Source organism: Camarhynchus parvulus, chromosome 17 (genome assembly GCF_901933205.1).
Source record: "Camarhynchus parvulus chromosome 17, STF_HiC, whole genome shotgun sequence".
NCBI classification, from domain to species: Eukaryota; Metazoa; Chordata; class Aves; order Passeriformes; family Thraupidae; genus Camarhynchus; species Camarhynchus parvulus.
Genome location: NC_044587.1, coordinates 9,137,151 through 9,161,187, shown reverse-complemented (window position 1 = coordinate 9,161,187; position 24,037 = coordinate 9,137,151). Strand labels below are relative to the sequence as shown.

Below are 24,037 nucleotides of genomic sequence, written 5' to 3'. Positions count from 1 at the left end.
TCTCAATGAGGAGCTAATTACCTGTGCTGTAATTACGAGTCGCTAATCACCAGCACTATTAGCACAGGGATGACAGCGGTGCTGTCTCATCTCTCTCAGCCTCTTCCCCGCCTGTGGGAAGAGTTTCTGGCTGATTTCTGAGCAGCAAACCCGAATTGCAGAGGTTTGAGGATGCCATCAGTCTTGCCCTGCCACTGCCCTGGGCGTGTGCCATGCAAGCCAAAGCAGAAGGAGAATTTAGGATGCTCCATCCCAGCTCTCTGCTGTCACACAGCAAAGTTAATCACACACTCAGGGGATGAAGATTGTGGGTTGTTGATTTTTATCCCTCTTTGGTGTGACAGGATTTTTAATTTAAGGCCAACGTGGATGAAGCAGTTACAAGAATTTCATTAGTTTATTAAGTTTACTGACCCTGGCGGTTATTGAGGAGCTGCCTCTGTCTCTTGTGTGGCTGGGGGGGCTCTGGAATTGCCCTGGAGTGGCTGTCTCAGTGCATATTTCACAGCGAGATTGATTTCCCTCCTCCACCCACCAAGGTGGAAAGCAGCAGCCATCCATTTCCTGGTGACGTTAAGCACCAGCCACTCTCCAGGAGAAAAATGTGACACGAGGAGCCTGACTGGATGTGGCTTCCATGATGGATGCACTGCCTTGGAATCCTGCTTGGTCCTGCTGTCTCTGCAATCAGCTACAAGGTGGGCAGGGGCACCTTCCACCATCCCAGGCTGCTCCCAACCCATCCTGGCCTTGGCACTGCCAGGGATCCAGGGCAGCCACAGCTGCTCTGTGCCAAGACCTCTCCACCCTCACAAAAAACATCATTACATATTCCAGAACTGGCCAAAGGGTGGAAAACCAGCTCTGAAAAAAAAAATCCTGGAGGTAAAACTGGGCAGGAAGCAGCAAATTCCTGCTCAGGTTTTTCCTTTCTGGTGATTTGGGAGATTTTTGCAAGTCAATGGCATAAATGGGAATTATGCTGAATAAAAGAGGAAACCTATTTACTGCTCCCAACCCTTCCCATGGGGCTCTCTGTATTTTCATTTGGAGCTGGCAGGGAAACTTCAGTTGAAATATTTTTAGATGAAATACAGCATTTTGATATCATTCCCCTCCTTTCTTTGGATGTGTTCTGAAATCTGTTGAAGAGCTCTCAAAGGGAAATTCTGGGAGTTTTCTAGTTGCAGCAAATGGGGAATATTTCAGTTCCTCAATGGTGATGGACATAGTGGAAGAGACACAGATCATTATTATTTCATTTCATGTAGAAAACCCTCTTTTTAACAAGTCCCAGCTTCACCAAACCTCTCTGCCATATCCTGAAATGAGAAAGAACAAGTGGAGCTTCTTTCACCAGGAAGATCCTAAATCAAGACCCTCCAGTCTTGAACCTGATTGTGCAGCAGCTCTGGAGCATTCAGGAGGAATTTCATGGGCAGGGACCCAAGGAATTGCCTTCTCCTGGAAGTGACATTCCCTAATTCTACAGCAAAGCCTGGACAAGGCAGTGACCCACAGGAACCTCAGGAGGTTCCAGCAGTGCTGGAGCTGCCCCTGGGTCAGGAGAAGCCCCAGGACCAACCCAGGCTGGGCCGAGCAGCTGGAGCAGCCCTGGAGAGGGAGCTGGGGGTGCTGGGGGTGAGAGCTGGAGCTGCCCCAGCCCTGAGCCCTGGGCTGAGCCAGCGTGGGCAGCAGGGCAGGGGGATTGTGCCCCTGTGCCCTGGGCTCAGGTGAGACCCCACCTGCAGAGCTGCCCCAGCCCTGGCCCAGCACAGGGAGGAGCTGGAGCTGCTGCAGAGATCCAGAGGAGGCTCCAGGGGGATCAGAGGATGGAGCAGCTCTGCTGGGAGGAGAGGCTGGCACAGCTGGGATTGTTCACCTGGACAGGAGAAGCTTGGGGGGACCTCAGTGTGGCCTTGCAGGGCCTGGAGGGGCTGGCAAGAAACATGGAGAGACAATTTACAGAGGTCTGGAGTGCCAGGACCCAGGGAATGGCTCCCAGTGCCAGAGGGCAGGGCTGGATGGGATATTGGGAATCAGGAATTGTTCCCTGGCAGGGTGGGCAGGCCCTGGCACAGGGTGCCCAGAGCAGCTGTGGCTGCCCCTGGATCCCTGGCAGTGCCCAAGGCCAGGCTGGGCAGGGCTGGGAGCAGCCTGGGACAGTGGGAGGTGTCACTGCCATGGCAGGGACTGGATGGGATTTGAGGTCCCTTCCAACCCAAACCATTCTGGGATTCTTTGGTGGCCAAAACTGCCAGTTCCAGGGAGCAGGAGGGTACAGGGGGCTTTAACCTCACAATGTCCCTCACTGGTGCCTTGGGAGATCTGTGTTGGGCTGTACAGAAGCTGCTGAAGGTTTGCAACTTCCAGCAGTTTCTCCCTCATTTTCTTCCACTTTTAAAGTACAAACTTTCCACTTGAGCTTTTGGACTCTGATCCTTGTGGGTCCTTTCTGTTTTGTGACTCTGCAATATAAAGTTGTGATAAAAGGGACAAGTCCTGGGTAACTTTTACTGTCCTCAGGCCAGACAGGACCTGGCAGAAGATGAAAAGCTCTGCAAGGAGAGCTCTCCCTTTGCTGCTCCTGAGGGGTGAGGGAGCAGTGCCATTGCTCATCTGCTGTCCTTCCTGCCCATGGGGGTCCTCCAGGAAACTTCCCACTGCTGCTGTTTCCTCCTTTGGGAAGCTGTGCTGACGCCAGAGCCCAACACCATCCCTGGAAAATGAAATGCTCGTTGTCACCTCGTGCTGATCTCATTCCTCCTGCTCCAGACACAAATCCAGACTGAGGCAGGTCCGTGGCCCCGGGCAGCAGGGGATGAAGCAGGAATGAGAGCATGAGAAGGGAGGAAGGGTGACACAGCTGACACTGCAGGATCTGGGATCACCCTGGGGATATGCTGAGTGCCAGGGAGGAGCTGCTGGCTCATATTGGAATAATTACCAATATAGCAGGACAGGACATGCCTGAGCTCGTCTGGCCCTTGGTGCTGAACCAAACAGTAGCAACTGTGGTGTTTCACTCCACAGACACTTTTGGCTGGCTGGGTGTGTGGTGTTTCACCCCACAGACACTTTTGGCTGGCTGGGTGTGTGGTGTTTCACTCCACAGACACTTTTGGCTGGCTGGGTGTGTGGTGTTTCACCCCACAGACACTTTTGGCTGGCTGGTGTGTGGTGTTTCACCCCACAGACACTTTTGGCTGGCTGGGTGTGTGGTGTTTCACCCCACAGACACTTTGGCTGGCTGGTGTGTGGTGTTTCACCCCACAGACACTTTTGGCTGGCTGGGTGTGTGGTGTTTCACCCCACAGACACTTTGGGCTGGCTGGGTGTGTGGTGTTTCACCCCACAGACACTTTGGGCTGGCTGGGTGCTGCAGTTGGCCCATGGGGACAAGTCCAGGCCTGCAGGAGCTCTGGTGGTGCTGGGATGGAGCTTCCCCCCATAACAGGGGCTGCTTCTCAGGTTTCCCTCTGTTAGAGAAGCTTTAAGGCGATGGTGAAGGAAAGGAGTCAGTTCTGATGGAGGGTTTGGATCCAGAGCTTTATTCTGGCCCACAGGCCTCTGAATGCAGCACCAGCTCCAACAGAACTCCCTGAGCCCGTGGCTGCTGCTCCTTTGAACCCCGGGGAGAGGGGCAGGGAAGGGGCAGGGAGCCACCAAGCAGGGACAGGAGGGGAGGGACAAAGGGACAAAGGACACCTGGATGGCCCAATGCACCCCAGGGGGAGAGGGCATCCTTTGAATCTGCCAATCACTCGATGCCTTCTGGAATGCCAGGATTGACAGACAGTGCTGGGAGGGGAAAGGAGAGGTGACTGACACACCTGGAAGGGAATTATCAGGGGAGGGACCCGAGGTTCTGGGGTAAACCCTGAAATCACACTGCAACAGGCTCAGAGCTGTATTGGGACTCCAAGGATGGGGCCAGGGGGTGTCCTGGCAGGTGGTGATAGGAGAGGAGAGTCAGGAGCCTGGGATGTGCTCAAAATGAAGATTCCAGCTCAGCCCTCCCATCAGTGCTGGGTCCTCCCTCAGTCCCTTCCCTGTGGGTCACATCCCTGCCAAACGAAGCACAAGTGGCACCTTTGAAGGAGCAGCTGCAGATTAGGAATGCAAAGCTGCCCCTAGCACTTGGAGCTCCTTTTACCAATTTTTCCCCCTATTCTTCCACCCTTCTCCCAGCTCCTGTTCCTTGTTGGCTTTTGATGAGCATATATGGGTGGGATTTTAGTAAAAATCATTAGTTAGCTGATTAATTAATAGTTAACTGAGGGTATGAAGGACACAGAAGAGTTAAGATGTGCTGGGGGACTGAAGCCTCATGATCCCATATTTATCCACACAAAGCTCTTATGGGAGACACTCCAGTGAGTGCTTAAACAGGGATTGCAGGAGCTGGTCAGAGCTCCAGAAATGGCAGCTGGACACCTTCATTTGTCCAGAAAATCAGAATATTCCAGATGTGTCAGGAATTACCTTGGGAAAGGCCCCAGTGTGGGTCAGGCTGGTGGCTGCACTTTTTTCTCACCCTCATTTCAAGCTAGACCAGCAGGATGTACTTGGACGTGATTTCTGTGATGGTTGGGTGACCTTTCCTTTCTGCCTGCCCTGATCCAGTGATGATATCCAGACTCTTGCTTTCCATGGGATTTTAGCAAACAGCAGGACAATTTTTACTCTCAGCCCAGGACATCTGGGCTATTTCACCTCAACTCATCCCCACTCAGTTCTCATTTGACCTGGGCTTGTCAAAATCACCAAAAGCCAGGGAAAGCTTGAAGAAAGACTGACAAGGAAGAACAGATCCCTTTAAAAAAGTCCTGATGTCTGTGACAATCTTGGCTTCTAGAGGAGATTGTGCTGTGGAGAGAGCTGGAGGATGGTTTTTAGCATTGAGGATGCTAATTTGTGTTTCATGACTGGCTGTAGTGTGTGGCACATGTAATTTTTCAGGTCTTTTTCAAGATGAGAGAGGTGGCTGAGGAATAATTTGTTGGACTGATGCCTCAGATTTTAGCTTTTCTATTTTTCACATTCTGTGCTGCTTTAATGTGTGGGTCTGGGCTTCATATGAGGGGATGGTGAGCTCTGTGCACAGAGCAGGGAGACAAAACAATTCCTGCTCCAGCTGGGCACCAAGGACAAATGACCCAAATCTCAGCCCAGGAGCACAAACACCGTGGGCTGGAGAGAGAAAAACAAGCAGGGTGGGACTGCCTGGGCTAAAGCTGGAATGGGACAATGAACTGCAAGGTGCAAATGGAGCAGAACTGATCCCAGTGACAGACCCTGTGCCCAGTTGTGCATTTTGGGACCATTTTGGTTCATCTTGGGTGCAGCCCTGGCTGGGCTCTTGTGCTGCCCAAGGTGGATCCACTGAAGCTTTTAATACCCAAAAATCCCAAATTTAAACTCAAATCCCTACTTTGTTCTTTAGGTCTGTCCAGTCTCTGTTCTAGGTCAGCCTACACAAGGCATCAGGACAACAATGAGTGCTTTCCACTCCCCACTCCCATCCTGGACTTCACAGGCTCCCTGAACTCCTCTGGAAGGCTGGGGGAGGGCTGTGTGCCTGCCCTGGCTGCCTGTGATGGGTTTTCCCTCTCTTGTGTGCCCGCAGTGAATTTGCCAAGGAGCGGGAGCGGGTGGAGAACCGCCGGGCGTTCCTGAAGCTCCGCAGGCAGCAGCAGATCGAGCGCGAGCTCAACGGCTACCTGGAGTGGATCTTCAAAGCAGGTAAGGCAGGCATATCCTGGGCTTGCCTGGATGTGTTTTGGGGCAAGGGAGCTCTGGTGATGTGTGGGAATCCACAAAATTAGAGGGTTTTGGGAAAGCTGCAAAAGGCAAGCCCCAGAGACAGCAGAACTGTGATTAGAGCTAAGCAGTAGCCATGAGATTGGTCAGCAGAAAAATTATTTAAACTGTAGAAAAGCAAAGACAAATAGAACAATGATCTGTGTTTTAATGCTTGTCTAGAATAACTCTCTAAGCTACAGAAAAGTTTATCTAGAAAGATATTAGGAAGGTTGAAGCTTAATAATGGAGCTCTGTGCATTGTGTTTTAAGGCTCACAAGCAGGTATTGTATCCAAAATAAGGAAGCATTGTTTTAACCAAAGGTATGTGTGCTTATAGTGATTGGATAGAACTACTGTCAATGTGCTTTTGCTTTGTGTGATTGGTCAAAAAATTTAAAGTGAGTTGTAACATTAAATTCTTGGTCTGCTGCCTGGGATGTGAGCTGCTGGCATCTTCCCATTGTCATAACCATGTAATGAGACTGATGGTGGAAAATAAAACAGCTCAAGGCACCTTCCACAGCAGCCCCGTCCCGTTTGTGACTTGTGCAGAGACCCCGGCTGGCGACAGTGATGGGCTCCAGAATGAGTCCTTGCTGTGGCCAAGCATGGGAAGGTCCCGGCCAGCACTCATTGTTTTTGTTGGAATTTTTTCTGAGCGTTCGCACCAAAGTTATTGCAAAAATATCTTGGTTTGGTTTGAGCAAAACTAAAGGAGCTGAGCCAGCTTTATTGCTGAGATCAAAGCAATTGTCCTAATACAGGATGATATAAAAAGTGATCTGTGGACGCAACAGCTTGGTCAGAAAGTGAGAAAATGAGCTTTGCTTTCTCACTTTTCTCACTTTTTGATCAGGCTGTTGCATCCACAGTGATCAAGTGCCCAAAGCCTGCACAGGGAGGAACTGTTCCCTACCATGAGTAATTTCTGTTTTATTTACTCCCTGCCCCAGCTGGTTTATCAGCCTTTCTTTCTGTGCTGGTAAAACCCACCCAAGTGGCATTTTATGAGCTGCAAAGATCACTTGCATGAAACTCCCCCCAGCCCATATTAACATTGATTTACAACCACTGGAACTGAACATTGCTCTTTATTGCAAGGCGTGAGCAACTTTAACCAGGACCCAGACACATTAATTTAACAGAAAATAGCATTTTTATCAGACTGCAATGATTACCAATAACCTTCCTGCTTTATGGAGGAGCTGATATTTATATATTGACATAACCACAGTCAATTCTTTCATGCAGCACCAAGAAAATGGGGGCTAATTTCCTCCTTGCTTGCTTTTCAACATCTGAGCCAATTGAAAAGGCCTTTTAAAACAATGATGGGGAGGAAAAGAAGTGCTGGTTTCTCAAATGGGTTCCTGGGTGCCATTTTAGACAGATGAGTTTAATCTTTGCTCTTTACAGCTGAAATGTAAAATAGAAATATCAGCAGTTTATGTGGTGCTTTAAACCCATTATTTCTTGTAGCACTGCACTGGGTGACAATTGAGGGCCACTTGTGTTGTCAGACTTTTATTCACTGTGACTGTTCAGCAGCAACTCAGGCAGCCACCCTTCATTCTGTGCTTCTGGAGGAATCAGAAAATAAAGAATTCCCTTTCCTTTCCATTGAGAATTTGTCTTCTCATTAGTTTACAGCTTCTGTGCAGTCTCTAACTCAGATTAATTCCTGCCTTGCCCAGTGGCTGGAGCAGGGTTCTCTGGGCTTCTCCCTTTCTCATCCTGTCTTTCTTTTAAGGCTCTTGGTGATTTTTGGTCTCTTAGTCCTGATCTCCTTCACTAAAACAGAGCTGAGAATTCCCCTGCAGGGTTGAGGGTGGCTTTTTGTCACTCTGGGGCCTGCTCTGCCCATCACCAGCTGAACTTGTGAGAAACTTGGGATGGAGAAATTATAAAATGTACAGTCAACCTCTGCTCCAGTTCCCATCCCTGTGGGAATTCCTGGCTCTTCCATTTCTATGTTGCTAGGGCTGAATAAATGCCACACCAATGTCAAGTGAAACTGCTGGAAAATGCACATTTTTCAGCCCAATAACACACGAGCCAGAAGGCTTTGTGGAACAGGGAGGTGCATGCAAAAGAGCTGAATCAGGGAATGTTAAAAATACTCTGGAAAGGCATTGTTGAGAATACAATAGGAATATAAAAGAGCCTCCTAGTACAGCTGAATAATAACAGTAATTAAAATCAGCTTAGCAGTGTTAATAAAATCTTGGAATGAAAATGCAGCGTGAAGGCAAAGCAGAGCAGAGAATCTAGGCTTCAGGACTGAGGCACTGAAAATTGGGACTGTGCCGTCCACGGGGATTTCCCAGGTCTGGTTTGGGGATTTCAGCTCTGAAATCATCTGGAATTCCTTCTCCAGGATTCTGAGCGGGGAGATCCAGCCAGGGAGGACAGGCAGAAGGGGGCAGAAATCCTGCAGCAGCCCCAGGCAGGAGCTGTTTGCACAAAGGGAAGAGCGAAAGCTCCTGGGATTCTGCTCTAATGGAACTCTGGAGGATTTGGTCATTATTCCTGGGAATATCAAATTGGTTTTAAATCCTTCTGCCAGCCTTGACCTCATTGACTTTTGGAGCAAAGAGTGCCAAGTGTTAACACCCAGCTGGATTTTAAAAACCAAACAACCCCACAGAGCTGTGTCCTGCCCTCACTTGCAATCCATTGCCTTTGTGCAGCAAGAGGAAGAATTCAGGAGTTCTTTTAATTACTTTTCTTTTTCTAATCTCCCTCTACCTTGTTTCATCTTATTTTTTCCTGCTCTAAAGCACCCAGAACCAATCAGCCCAATCCTCTCTCTTCCCCTGGAAGCCTCATCAGGTTTCCAATATTTCTAATAACCTCCCTGAGCATTTGGTTTGTTCGATTTTTTTCGCCCTCGTTTATTTTTGATGCAAGGCAGGAAGCATGGAAAGCTGCATTCCAGTGCTTCACAAAATGATGTTTTAATCTTTAGATGGCTTTTGCTCTGTAGTTTTTTACATACTCTGTGTAGCTGCTGGAGCTGGACAGGAGGTGCCCTTGTCCTTTGTAGTGCTCAGGTTTTTGCCTCAAGTGTTGTTTTAGGACCAAGGAAAGTGTGAGTGACTAAAATCACTCCTTTACCTGTGCCCTACCACCCCTCAGGCAACAATAATTTTAATTTAACATTGTTGTTATTGCTCATTGACCACTCTGAAATGTCTTTAATGTTTCTCATTAATGTCAGTAATTTGGATTTTCACAGCATCCCAGACTGGTTTGGGGTGGAAGCCCCAATGTCCAGCCTGGCCTTGGGCACTGCCAGGGATCCAGGGGCAGCCCCAGCTGCTCTGGGCACCCTGTGCCAGGGCCTGCCCACCCTCACAGGGAACAATTCCTAATTCCCAATATCCCACCTAAACCTCCCCTCCTTCACTCTGAAGGCAGTTGTCCTTTCCAGAGGAATTAAAAAGTGCCAAGTGATGCAATGCATGCAAATGATTTTGCCCCTGCTGTTTTCTCCACTGAACTCCTCAGAACTGCAGGAACTCCAAGGCTGGGGTTTTTGAAGAACAGGGAACTACAAGTTCTCCACATAGAGTAAAGAGTTTATAAGCCCACAAATATTCTTTTGAAGATGTTTCTCTTATCTTACAAGGACATGAATCATTAGGAAAACACTTTGCTCAGAGACTCTAAAATCTTCCTGTTCAGGGCTAATCAAATTTCACATCTTTTGCATTTTAATTCTTTCCAAATCCACCTTTTTCCCACCAAACTGGAGTGCTTCTGTTCTGCTGGAGTGCCAGGTTTTGGGAATGGTTTCACCTCTCTCTGCCAGCCCTCTGTAATTTCAAGGCTATCCCTTGGCATGGCAGAGCTTTCTGAACTTCAGGTTTCAGCTTTCTTTAGAAGAACAGAGCCCTGAGCCCCTGGGAGAGATGGGAACAGAGACCTCCAGCAAAGAACCCTGTGTGTGTCACTGTCATATTTTCTGGAAAAATCCCCTTGCCCAGAATTTTCTCCTGGGAAGCTGAGAAGCCTCGGAGAAAAATGAAAACAGTATTATCTCATTTGCTTCTCCTGTGTTTTCCTCCTTTAGAATGTGGTTGGAGATTGTTTATCCAACATGTGAATTGTTTTGGCTTAATGATCAATCATGGTCCAGCTGTGTTGAGGCTCTGGAGAGTCACAAGTTTTTCATTAGTATCTTGTTAAGCCTTCTCTAAGTAGCCTTTCTTTATTCTTTAGTATAGCATAATATAATATAATATAATATAATATAATATAATATAATATAATATAATATAATATAATATAATATAATATAATATAATATAATATAATATAATATAATAATAAATTAGCATTCTAAGAACATGGAATCAGATTCATCATTTCCTCCCCACAACAGGGGACCCCGAAAATACCACACCTGTGAGATGCCAAGGCAGGGTGATTCCCACAGAGACCAAGCAGAGACCCTGGGAGGGTGTGACAGCCACTTCTGAGGGCTGCATTTTTATCAACTTTTTCTATTTACCCAGCCAGAAATGAAATTCATTTAGTCTTTGTTATTTCCAGTCATCTGCTGCTCATTTGAGCCCCAAATATCCTCTTTCCCCACACCAAAGAGGAGGAGAAGGGGCACCACTTTTCTTGCTATACGCCAGTCATTATTCATGATTTGGGGAAAAAAAGGAGAGAGCAAGGATTGCATCCTGCTTTTATTTCCCTTCAAGAAGCACCCTTCACAGCCTTAAGCAGGTACTCCTGGTGCTCCAGACCAGGCTGCTTTGCCTTTATTTCCACCCCAGTCACACCCAGCACTTAATGACCAAAACTTCCTCTTGCTGCCGAGACACCCCTGCCTATGACACCCTGGCAAAGCCCCTGAGCCTTTGTTTGGAGGCTCAGAATTGCTGCTCTGGTCCCATCTCTCTGCTGAACATTTCTCCTCATGCAGGGACACCATTTTTGGGGGTTTTTCAGGTGCCCAATTGTCTCCTTCCAGGCTCTGTTAGGGATGACTAAAGGCAGAGCAGCTCCTGAGCCTCTGTTCAGGATGCTGGCTGGTGAAAAACCCCTCCTGGCAGTGCTCAGTGACCTGCTGAGCTCTCTTTTTAGCCTTAAAAACCTCCTGGGGTAGCTGTGGTCCTTTGGATTCCCAGAGGACACGAGGCAGACAGGAATAATGATCAAGGGAGAGAACCTGGGAACGCTGCAGGAGGAGAGCGAGGCTTGAGGGAATTTCAGAGGTGAAAAAGGGAATTTTAAAGGAACAGCAAAACTGAGCCCAGCTGTGTTTACGGATGGAGATTTGCTTGAGCACCAGTTCAGGACCCTGAACTTGGGGCAAAGGTTTGCAGAATTGTCTTGTAAGAGTAATTTGTAGATAGGAATCCAGTATAGCAGCAGCCTTTGGGAAGGATCTCCCATCCCTTCCTCATGTTTCAGGGCAGTCAGACTGGGAATTGCCATTTCAGTCCTCCCATATTTTAGCCCCCAAACATCAGCACAGCTTTCCCTGGGGAGGACTTCAGAAGAACCTTTTGGTCTGAGGTGCTGGCTGGTCAGAGAGGTCTCTTGAACTGCCTAAAAAAGCCCATTTCACTCTTCTGACCTGTCTTAAGAAGACTTGAAAACCACCTGAATTGGAGGTAGGGATTGCAGGCACAACTTGTGGGTTTTTGGAAGGACTTTACACCTTTTAAAGTGCAGCTTTGAGCTCACCTGACATTTTTACCCCTCTCAGCTCTCCTTTCTTTCACATCTCTGGTGCATTACTTTGCACTTCTGTATTTCCTTCCCCTCTGCTTAATTTTCCAGCTTTCCTCAGCCCTTGGTATTATTTTTCAGCCTTCTCAATTTGCTGTCTTATGAAAGTATCATTCCCTCTCTCTCCCAGATGATTAATAAAGAGATTATATAAGGCTTGTGTGGCTTATATAGGCTTATATAAGGCTGATCCCTCTGGTATCCTTCTAGACAGCTCTCAGCTACACACTTTGATGTTTGGCCTCTGGTTTGTTTGTATTTGTTTTTCTGAAATTGCTCTTCCATCTAGACTGGCTTAAATGGACTTTAAAGCAAAATTTGGTTGGAACATGGTGTCAGATGTTTTAGTAAGAGTTAGCAAGAGCTCATATTGATGGAATTACAGGTATATGAATTTGCCATTTATGAGAATAGAAGGAAGTGTGGAATTTACCAGCTGCCAACTCAATGTTTTGTTTGCTTTGGGTTGTCCTTTAGCAGATCCCCACATCAGTTTCCAGCAGCAAACCCAAAAATCTGGGGTTCTGAGTGCAGTCTCAAGTATTGGCACAGAACTGAGAACTGGCCAGGGGGGTGGCAGTGTTCTGGGAAACCTCAGGAAACTGGGTTGTCTTACACACAGATAAAAATTATTCCATTTTGGGAGGTTGGTTTTTAGTGTTTTCTGGTTTTTTTTTTTTTTAATTTTTAATTTAGGACAGTGCAAGGTTGTATTTTGGAGATGAGTTGCAGAGGAATGGAAGGGAGGTGTTGCAATCACTGTGTCAGACAGAGCTCCCCCATGGAAAATGTGCTGTGGATTTTACTTGGACAAAGATTTGATGTGAGGGTTCTGTGGTGACAGTGACTCTCCTGCCGTGTGGCCCTGCTGCTCTCACCCTGAGCCACCACTCTGCTCCCCATGGCTGAATGCTGATTTTCGGAGATAAAGAGCAGTGGTGGGTGTGGAGCATCTTCCCCAAACTGTCTCCAGCGTGGATGGGCATGAGGGACCTTCCTGGGGTTTGCAGGACTTGCCTGGTCTGGAGGAAGGTCCTCGGTCTCCAGAGGTGCCTTGGGGATGAGAGCTGGTGAAGAACCTGGAGTGGGAAGTTCTGAGGAGTGATCCCACGGAGGAAGTGCTTGGTTTGGAATCCTCCCTCTGTGTGAGAGAGACATGGGCTGAGAATGGCTCCTGGCCTGGGTCAGGAATGGTGTGGCCAGCAGGAGCAGGGAGTCATTGTGCCCCTGTGCTTGGGACTGTGAGGGCACACATGGAGTGCTGTGCCCAGCTCTGGCCCCTCAGGCTGGGAAGGACATTGAGATCAGAGCATCCAGAGGGGGCAACGAGGCTGGAGAGGGGCTGGGAACACAAACCCTGAGAGGAACCCCTGAGGGAGCTGGGGGTGCTCAGCCTGGAGAAAAGGAGACTCAGGGCTGCCCTCATCACTCTGCACAGCTCCTGAAAGGTGCCTGTGCTCAGCTGGGGCTGGGCTCTTTCTCCAGCAGCACTGACACAGCCAGAGCACACAGCCTCAAGCTGCACCAAGGGAAATTCAGGTTGGATATCAGGAAGAAGTTTTTTACAGGAAGAGTGATAAAGTTCTGGAATGGCTGCCCAGGGAGGTGGTGGAGTCCCCATCCCTGGGTGTGTTTAACAAAGCCTGGATGTGGCACTGGGTGCCAGGGTTGAGTTGAGGGGTTGGGGCTGGGTTGGACTTGAAGATCTTGAAGGTCTCTTCCAACCTGGTAATTTTGTGAATCCTGTGAGAAACACAGCCCTGAGGCATTAATCGCTCTGCAGACTCTGTCAGGGATGGGCTGGTGGCACCGGGATGGGCTGGGTGGCACCAGGATAGGCTCCTGCTGCCCCACCAGGACTCTGAGGAACCTGAGGCTGACCCTGGCCGCTTTTCCTTTTCCAGAGGAGGTGATGCTGGCCGAGGAGGACAAGAACGCCGAAGAGAAGTCCCCTCTGGACGGTAGGTGCCTTTGCTGGGCATTTTCCTCCTGCGCCACGGGAGAGGTTCCACTGCTGTCACTGCCACGCCTTCCTCCCGAGCAGGAGGATCCTCCCGCATGCACCCGGCACAAATCCGGCCACAGAGCCCCTTCTGCAGGCTGCAGGTGGCTGAGGAGCGGTCATGGGACACCCCACACCGGCCCGGGATGGGGATGTGCCCTCGGGGTCGGTGCCCACGCCCTGCCGAGGGTGGCTGGCTGTGTGTGCAGGGGGTAGAGGCTGCCAGGAGGATGGAGAAGAGCGAATGCGCTGACCTGAGAGAAAGGCAGGGCTCCGGACGGATTTGACCAAGGGACTGAGCCCCCTGTTAGCTGTAAGCAGTAAGACATAACAGGGTGTGGTGATCCTTCCTTCCGACGTGCGAGCCCGGCGTGGCAGGACGGCCGGAGGAGCCGAGCAGCGAGGCCACGGGGATGCTCCCCCTGGGCCTCCAGCCCCGACAGCTCTTAGGATGCGCCAGCCACTCAAAGCTCAGTTAAAGACTCTTCCCTCTCCCTTTTCTGACCATCTTTCGTCCTCCCATGTCTCCTCCTTTCCCCTCCCCTCCCTCCCCCCCCTCTTTTTTTTTCTCCTCCCATTCACTGTCAGGGAGGGCCGCCTCGGAAGGGCCGATTCCTCAAGGCACGGCGCCGGCAGAGACTGGCAGCGGCAGCAGCTACAACAGTGAGTGGATTGCAAATCACCAGGGGCTTAGGTGGCACCCAGGGGCAGCTTTCCCCCCGCAGCCCCGTGCCCAGGTCACCGGTGACATGCCCAGGTGGTTTTTTGGCCTGGCTCCCAGCCGTGCAGCGCTGCAGGTGCTGCTGCAGCCTCGGCCGGGCCGGTGACCTGCGCTGGGGAGGATCTGGGGCTGGAGCAGGTCAGGGCTGAGGTGTGCGTGCCAGTCCTGCTGTGTGTGCTGGGGGTGTGTGTGAGCTGGGGAAGCCTGGCCGGCACCTGGGCACAGCCAGGCTTCACTGGAGTTTGTGTCTGAGGAGCGGTGTGAGAGGCTGAGTGCTGTGAGAAACTCGAGGTGGGTGCAAGGCACGGAGTAAAGACCCAGAGATACTCAGGTTCCTCTTATCCTAAAGTGAAAGGAGCCCGAGAATGTTCCCAGCCTTGGAGCAACTGGTGTGGAGTAGCCCACAGAATGTGGTGGTAAATTCCGAGTCCCCAAAACACCGGGACGTGCCTGGAGAGATGGCACAACCTCACTGCCAAACACACCGAGGAGTTTTCTGGGGCAGAAGATAAAAAGCTGCTCAGTTCATGCCAGGGAGTGTTGGAAATCTTTAATCCCAGTGCTGGTTGTGCTCCAGTGCTGAGGATGGCCCTGGACATGCTGGAATGAACTGGGACAGACCCAGCCTGAGGGACCCCTGAGCTGGCATTGCTGGGACTGAGGATTCAGGAGAGCTGGGTGGGACAGCAAGGAGCACAAACAATGGATCCAGACCACAGGTTCAGAGCATCCTCCCCTCTGCTCTGGGTGTTCCCCTGAAGTGACTCAAGCACAGCCCTTAGGAGCAGGAAGCGCATCCACGTCTCTGTCAGGGCAGGGCAATCCGTGCAGTGTGGGAAAGGAATTTGTAGATAATTAGGGTGAGGGGATGTTGTGGAGGAGCCTCCCCGGGGCAGTCTCTGCAGCGTGAGTGGCTTTGCTGTGTGTGCCCACGGACCAGTCTGTATCACCACACCGTGGGGTGTCTTACTGCTGATAGAAAGTGCTGCTTTAGTTACTGTCTGTCTCGAAGCTGTCACCAAACTGTACCAACGTGATTTTTTTTTTCTGCCACTTCTCAAGGTTCTGCAGGTAGGTGGTCCTGGGAGCAGCGTCCTCAGTGCTCCTGCCTCACCCCCCGTGCTCTGGGTGGACAGTGCAGAGCTCTCATTCCCTGTTGGAGTAAATGTAGTGATGTTTGCCCTCCCCACTAAAAGCTGCTTTTGGAGGGGAAAAAAAAAGTGTTTTCAAAGAATTCTGACATCCCCAGAGGGCAGGGATTGCACACCGGGTGCTGCTGAGAGGCTGCTCACTGATGTGTGGCCGCTTTTTCCACGCAGCATTTCTGCTCCTTGAGGCATGGCTGGGTGGTAAACCGAGCTCTGTAAACTCTGACTCCCTCACAGTGCCTGCTGCAAACAGCACTGGTGGTTCCAGGGGTGGCAGCACTCATCTCCCAGCCCCATGGGGCTCAGGAAGCTCCAGTGTCCCTGCCCAGCCTTTGTGCTGTGCTGAAAGTGCAGCTGCAGTGACCCCCCCACCCTCCTGCATCTGCTGCATGAAGTGGAACGTGCAGAGCTGTGCCTGGCAAACCTTCAAGAGCTGGAAGGGCAAAGGAGTGAAGCACCCTGGCACTGAGGCGTGCAGAGGCCCTGCAAGGTTGTGGGTTGTCCTGTTTGCTCCAGGGTACCCTGGTGGGAGAGCTTTGAGCCGGCATTGGGAAGGAAATGCTGGCCCTGGAGAGTGAAGGGAGGGGGAGAGAGAATCCACTCTGCATCCTCACGGGGCATTTTCTCTTTAATTTGCATGCAGTGTTGAAAAGAGCCGCAATAAAGAAGAGCAAAAATGACCTGATTCATGCAGAAGAAGGTGAGGACCATTTCACAGACATTTGCTCCGTTGGTGAGTACTGGCTTCGCATCCGCCGAGGTTTCGATCTCCACCTGAACCTGTCCATGCCATGTTTCCTCCTCTGGAGAGGCTCCTTTGCTCCAGAAGCTGCAGTTTCCTGAAGGAGAATGAATTTCCACTGCTGCAGCAGCAGCACTCGACTTCCCAAAGCAAAAAGCTCTGTGGCTTCACCCTCTCCCTGCGCTGCCTGCCTCAGCTCTTGCATGCTGCACCCTTGGGAGAGCCCTGCAAAGCCTTGGGACAGTCCCTGCTGGGCTGGCCATCCCGGGATTCTGCTTGGAACGTGCTCATCCATGCTAATGAACCCCAAATCTGCCAAACAACACTGCTGGAGGGAGAAGTGGCCACAGTCCTGTGGTCCACTAATGCCCAGCTGAGGTGTCACAGCCTTTGCTGTGGGAGTGGTCACTGGGAGGTGCTGGGCAGTGGCCTCAATTCTCTCATTCTTGTCTTAGAGGAAGTTCTTGAAGCGATTTTAAAGCCAGATCTGGAGATGCAGTGCAGAGCAGGGCATCCTGCACCGTGGGGTGTTGCTGGGGTGAATCTGGCATCCTCAGGCTAAGGAAGTGCTGCCCATTCTGCAGCTCCCAGAGCTGATTCCCTGCTGAGATCTGCCCAGGTGGGGAGGCAGAGGCAGCTCTGGGCTGCCAGGGGAGGCTCTGGGCACCCAGCACCCACCTCAGGGAGCTGCTGGAGCCAAACCCCTCAGAGCTGTGGGAGAGCCTCTCCTGCCGCTCTGCAGTCGGGCGCTCTGTCTCATCCTGTGCCTGTTGTTGGAGGCTGTTTTGCTGCTGAAGCAGCAGATGTTCTCATTATCTTCCAAAGAAATGTCTTGGCAGCCCAGTCCCCACGAAGCAGCAAATCCTGGGTGCACAGGAGGAGCAGCACAAACAGCACATTTGAGAATCCGTGTCCGTGGCTGTTGCACAGCATGAGTGCCTCAATTGCCCTTTGGAAAGTTGGCGTTGATGTTTCCAAGGATCACAGCTGCTGCTGGAATTTATTTTTCCCCCCTTTTAAGGAAGAGTTGGTTGCAGAAAATGAGCGTGGCTTGGCATGTTCTTGACACCAGCACTGAGCTGCCACAGTCCCCTGGGCTGCAGGGTTTGTGGTGAAACTGCTGCCACTTCCAGGAGAGGTTTGGTGCTGAAAAAGGGCAAAAATGCAGCAGCCTGTGTGCATTTTTGGTTTGGTTTGTTGTTGTTTTTTCTCGGATCCCTGCATGGAAAACAAGGAATGGTCATTTTTGAATATTTGCTCACAGTTGCAATAATTATGAGATCTTTGCCTCCAAATCCAAGTCCCTCCAGGCTCTGGGCAGCCAGTGCCACACCAACAGATCTTGCAGTTCAGGATTTCAGGTGGCAATGGATGATGGAGCATCTGGGCTCGGGAATAATCCGAGGCAGAGCTGGGAACTGTCTCTGGAGCATATGGCAGGGAAAATAACAGCAGTGCTTTCCACCTTCTGTGAGAGCTTCACCCACTTGGGAAAAGTGGCTTTGATTTTGATTCATGGAACGAGGCAGAAAAGAAGGAATGGATTAAACAGCTACTTCTGCAGGCTTGTGAAGAGGCTGGAATGCAGAGCATAAACAATCAGATCACGTGGGCAATTATGCATAAAGGATCTGTTTTGGAGAAAAGGGGTTTTTGGATGGTTTTCTGTAATGTGTTCAGATGGGAGCAGAAGGAGTGTGGAAGAACTAACAAATAATCCCTGAGTGCCATGTGAAGATGCAGCTCAGGGAGGGGGAGACTTTGCCAGGTCTCTCTCTGGCCATTGGCTGAAAATGTTGCACTTTAATTCAAGCACAAGCCCCTTGATGAGCTTTATAATAGCTGCAGGATAAAGCTGTGTAGTGGTAAACACTTCCCAGGCTGTTCTCTGCAGTTGTTCTTAGCTTTTATTCTTTTCTTTCTACTCCCACTGGCTTCACACCCTCTGTGCTGTACCAGGCACGGGGCACTGCTTTGATTCCCAGACACCAAAGCCTGGAGATGGGATGTTTTCCATGTTGGAGCAGTTTAAATATCATTGCTTTGCATTTCTGGAAGATCAGCAGACAGGAATGAGAGGGCAGCACTGTTCCTTTGCCAGTCTGGCAGTACAGAGGGGCTTGGCTATCCGAGAGCTCTGTACCTGCTAAGGAGTGCTGTGATATGAAGCAGCCTAAATCCCAAACTTTGGCTCTTCTTGTTGTCTTAAAGCGGAGCAGAGGAGGAGCACTGTGATTTCTTCTCTTCCAAACTGCCAAAGGCAGGATTTCAAACCAACAGAAGAACACACTGATTTTTTTCAGCATGGAGTTTGTTCAAAGCCTGGCCAAGGCCAGCTCTGCTTTTGGAGTGCTGGTGGATGGCCAGAAATGTGAAATGGAGCAGAGAGCTCACTTTCCACGGGGGAACATCACACTTGTGTGGGGCTGTGAGGCTTGGAGGACCTGCTGCTGTCACATCTGGATGCCTCATCCTTTCTCTGGCTGCTGTGGTTGATGTGGCAGGATGGGGCTGGGTGAGATTCCCACCCATTCCAAGTGCTGACATGGAGGTGATCGCACTCCAAGATTTGGCTGCTGAAGCCAGAACTCTCTGTTCATGTCACTGAGCCCAGGAGGGCTCCAGGACAGGACGAGGACATGTCCTGCTCATCCTGCTGGGATCTCCATCCCAGGGTGGGGAAGGGCAGCAATGATATCTTGTCCCAAACCACTGGCACAGGCAGTGGCCAGCCTGGCACCATCACCATTTCCCCTGCTTGCAGCAGCTTCCCTGGCTGCTGCAGAGGAGCCCCAAGGGGTCCATGTGTTTCTTCCCTTATTCCTGATTTCTCCTGCCTCAGCATCAGCTGGAGATTGGCTTTTCATCTGAGCAGTGCCTCTACCCCAGGGGGAGAGCTGGCATCAGGAATCATTTCTTCCATCAGCTCCCTATTGTTGAAACCCTTGACTCTTTGCCAGGGTTTCAGGCCAGAGTGGAAATGGAGCTGATAGAGGCAGAATTGAGACAAATGAATGGCTGAGCCCAAAATCTGATACACAGAAGCAGGTTAAGCCCTCTGCTAAAGAAATAGCTGAGGCTGGAGAGTAAATTAAGGAGAATTCACTCAATTCCCTGGTAACTGGTCCTTGGAGCAGGAAAAACAGGGACCAGCTTTCCTATTGCACCTACCCAGCTCCACGAGGATGTGCTCCACACCGTGGGCAGAAATACACTGTGCCTGCTGCTCTGTCCCTGTCAACCAGGAAAAAGTGATGATTAACTGGGACAATCAGGATTGCTGGAAAGGTTTGGAAGCCCAGTTTAGATGGTGGAGCCAGGCATTGAGCCATGAAGTTTTAAAAGCCCAGCCTTCATCCCCCATTACAAGCGAGATGCCCTTGCTCAGCCCATTCTCAACATCCCCAGCTTCCTGCTGAGCTGTTCTGGTGGTGCTTGGAGAAGCTCTGTGTGCCCAGAAACCCCCTGCAGCCTTTTCCCTGCTGGGATGGGCTGTGGTGACTCTTCTCTCTGTCCCAGGGTCTCCCTTTGCCCGTGCCAGTTTGAAGAGTGGGAAGAACGAGAGCTCGTCCTACTTCAGGAGGAAGGAGAAGATGTTCCGCTTCTTCATCCGCCGCATGGTGAAGGCTCAGAGCTTCTACTGGGTCGTGCTCTGCGTGGTGGCCCTCAACACCCTCTGTGTGGCCATGGTGCACTATGACCAGCCCGAGAAGCTGACCACTGCTCTCTGTGAGTACTGCAGGGAGCTGGGGGTGCTCAGCCTGGAGAAAAGGAGACTCAGGGGTGACCTTATCACTCTCTACAGCTGCCCTCACTGCTGGGTTTTGACTCCTTTTTTCTACTTCTCTCAAGAGGGATTGAAACCCTCGAGACAATATTTCCTGTTCAGGCTTAGGTGTGGTGGTGTTTGGAGGGGTCCCAGGACGAGAGAAAATATGAGAATCTTGACTCCATGTTTGAGAAGGCTGATTTATTATTTTATGATATATATTATATTAAAAGAAAATGATATATTAAAACTATGCTAAAGAATAGAAGACAGGATTTCATCAGAAGGCTAGCAAGGAAAGGAAAGGAATGGAATGATACTAAAATCTTGTGACTGACCAGAGAGTCTGAGACAGCTGGACTGTGATTGGCCATTAATTAGAAACAAGCACATGAGACCAATCACAGATGCACCTGTTGCATTCCACAGCAGCAGATAATCAATGTTTACATTTCATTTCTGAGGCTTCTCAGCTTCTCAGAAGCTAACAAAAGGATTTTTCATGAAATATGTCTGTGACACTTAGGTGTTTACTATTTCTTATCTATACTACAAGTGGTGAGTTCTACAGCATTCTACCAACAAGGAAGGGCTTTGGGGCACTGCAGTGTGTCCAGAGCGGGCAGCGAGGCTGGAGAGGGGCTGGGAACACAAACCCTGAGAGGAACCCCTGAGGGAGCTGGGGGTGCTCAGCCTGGAGAAAAGGAGACTCAGGGCTGCCCCCATCACTCTGCACAGCTCCTGAAAGGTGCCTGTGCTCAGCTGGGGCTGGGCTCTTTCTGCAGCAGCACTGACACAACCAGAGCACACAGCCTCCAGCTGCACCAAGGGAAATTCAGGTTGGATATCAGGAAGAAGTTTTTTACAGGAAGAGTGATAAAGTTCTGGAATGGCTGCCCAGGGAGGTGGTGGAGTCCCCATCCCTGGGTGTGTTTAACAAAGCCTGGATGTGGCACTGGGTGCCAGGGTTGAGTGGAGGGGTTGGGGCTTGTCACTATAGGACACAAAACAACACAAGTGCACACACCGCTGTTCTCAAGGTGAAAAAAGGGAAGTTTATTTTCTGACTCCAACATTTATAGTTTTCCAAAAGTGACAGTGGATTGGAGGGTGAAAGTGCCACCTCTCCAATGACACTGGACAAACCAACAGTCCATCAAATTTCTCCTCCTCCATAAAAGAATGCAAACCAATAAGCTATTTACTGAAAGTGTGTGAGAAAGTTTGTTACAAGAATGTAAACATCTTAGAAAATCTTAGAAAATCAGGGTCACAGGGGCTGTGTTGGACTCGATGATCTTGAAGGTCTCTTCCAACCTGGTCATTCTGTGAATTCTGTGAATTCTGTGAGTACTGGCCACTCCTGTTCCCTCAGCAGCTCTGGTGTTTCTGATCCCGCAGTGCCACGGTCACGTCCCAGCTCTCATTATCCCTCAAGGCTTGGTTCTTCTCACTCACCACTCATGGAATCACTGAATGGTTTGGGTGGGAAGGGAGCTTAAAGCTCAGCCTATTCTATCCCCTGTGCAGGGATACCTTCCACTAGATGCTGTCCAACCTGGCCTTGGACTCTTCCATGGATCCAGGGGCAGCCACAGCTTCTCTGGGAATTCCATCCCAATCCCTATCCTCACAGGGAAGAGTTCCTTACCAATATCCCATCTAACTCTGACCTCTGGCAGTGGGAAACCATTCCCCTTGTCCTAGCACCCCAGGCCCTTATAAGTTGCGTCTCTTTACCTTTTCTGTCAGCCTCTTCAGGTCCTGGAAGGCCACATCTAGGTCATCTCAAAGCTTCCCTTCTCCTGACTGAACAATCTCAATTCTCTTTCAAATCATATTTCAAATTATTCAATCACATAATTCATAAAAAAATCCACCAGGGTGTTAGTTTGAGAGAGGAATGTTATCCTAAAGGTTATTGTCAAGTTGAGATTCAATCAGGTGTAAAGCCTGGAACAGGGCAGGAGGAATGGTCCTGGAATGGGGCAGGAGGAGGAATTGTCCTGGAACAGGACAGGAGGAATTGCTCTGGAATGGGGCAGGAGGAATTGTCCTGGAATGGGGAAGGAGGAGGAATTGTCCTGGAACAGGACAGGAGGAATTGCTCTGGAACAAGGCAGGAGGAGGAATTATCCTGGAGCAGGATGCACAAAAGGAAGGGGAATGATGCCTGGGAAAAGCAGGATTCTCTGGCTAGCCTGTGTCGAGAGAATTTAAATTTGTGTCACTTTGCAGCTGATCTGCACCCGTGGGTGATTCCTGTTGGGGACACACTCAGAGCTCTGCCAGCTCTGCCATTCCCGAGGTACCAGCAGCTGGAATGGGCTGGGAGATAAAAATCCTGCCAGTGCTTATGGAATCAGGCACTAAGCCCCCAAACGTGCTGTGATTCCTTTAAAAGGTTCCAACTTCACAGCTCTTTTTTGGTTCCATGCCCTCCCTGATGGGGTGTGATGACATGGGACGGGTGTCACCGTGCCCTCCTGTGACATTAAGTGACGGAAATACTCCCAGAGGGAAGATTATCCCGTATCTGTGCAAAGATTTTATTTTAGCTGGTTCCTGTGGTCACCTGGTTTAGCTCAGAGAGTCTAGAAGTGCTTTTGAAGTATGAGTTTTGGGTTTTTAAATTGCTCTGATGAGTGAGAAATGGTGTCTCCCTGAGGTCACAGACTTGCTGACAAAGCTTGGTTTAAAAAAATATGGAAGGTGAGGGATGGAGCTTTTTTTGTTTATTTTAATGAAGTTTGGAGGCTGGGACTCCTAGAGCTGGAAAACTCCTAGAAATTCCTCATGCTGATAATGCAATTTTTTCCCTCTCAAGGGATGGGATGAGGTTTGTTCCTGGAAGACAAAGCCATTCATGACCCTATAAAATGGCCAGGAGCAAATCTGTTATTCAGCACTTGACCAGATGAAAATTTAAATAAAACTTCTGAAAAACCCGAACATAAGACTGGAAAAAAACCTTAAATATTTCCAACAGCCTAACAATGTTGTCTTAGATCTTTAAAGATCCTTATCTACCTAATTTGCCTTGATTTCTCTCTAAATGAGATACTTAAATATTTCTTGCCTCAGATCCTCAGGTCTTACCTTATTACAAGGAAGGCAAACTTTTGAAGTTTTTTTTTTACCAGACCTAAGAGGTCAGGAATACTGACTGCTCTGACATCAAAAGCTCCTTATTAAGATTTGTTGAAATATTTAATGCCACCTGGTAATGGAGCTCTAATGAGAGATGTATAATAAGGACAGAAATTTCTTTCAAGTCTTTTTTTTGGCAAGATTTCAACTGAAAAGAGAGACAGACCATACAGAGAAGTCACTCTTGCTTATTCATTACCTCAATTTACCAGAGGAAATAATAAGCTAGATTGGCAGAGTAATTAAAAGTTTGAGGATTAGGATTTCCTCTGGAATTAGGACTAAATGTTTAGGAAACAAACCCCGCACTTGGAGTCTTTAAACTCAAAAAAAGGTCGCAGATTTACAAAACTCAGTTTTGGGAGCACCTTATGCAGTTCCAAGGGAACACAAAGAAATCCACGAGCCAGAAACTCCTCAATGTTGCAGTGAGGGCTGGAAGGGCTGGTTCTGTCTCTGGGAATTATTCACCTCCAGCTGGGAAATTTACCTGAGACAGAGGCCACAAATTAGGCTTCCAGTCTATCCCAGCTGAAGACAAAAATAGGGAATAGGTTGGAATTAGGGATGGATCCATGTTTGAGGAACTCTGCATTTGTCCAGAACACCCAGTAATGTCAATTAGTGTCAGGAGCACGTGGGCAGCAATTTGGATTTCTTGGTGAAGAGTCCCAGTGAGCTGGGAGTGGGGATCCCCCTGCCTGACATTTAATGGAAGAGGCAGAAAACCACCAGAAATTGGGGATGAAATTCTCAGCATCCTCCCAACCTTTGCACATCCCACTGCCCTTTGATGGGAGCCCTGAGGGCCCTTTGTCACTGGGGGAACACCTGGGCAGGGCCTCCACAAACCATCCCTGAAAGAAATCCCAGAATGGGGCAGGGAAGGGACCTGAGAGGGTCACCTGGAGCTCCCTGCTCCAGCAGGGCCATCCCAGGGCACAGGGC

General features: G+C 49.7%; 1 protein-coding gene across 1 annotated transcript in view; it reads left to right on the top strand.

Moving 5' to 3' along the window:
- Window positions 1-24,037, top strand: part of LOC115910801 (voltage-dependent N-type calcium channel subunit alpha-1B-like) — a 328,893-nt gene that overhangs the window by 167,442 nt on the left and 137,414 nt on the right. Inside the window, 4 exon segments of the mRNA XM_030961242.1 lie at window positions 5,630-5,745; window positions 13,462-13,518; window positions 16,072-16,161; window positions 19,690-19,899. Coding sequence (XP_030817102.1) covers window positions 5,630-5,745; window positions 13,462-13,518; window positions 16,072-16,161; window positions 19,690-19,899 — 473 coding nt within the window.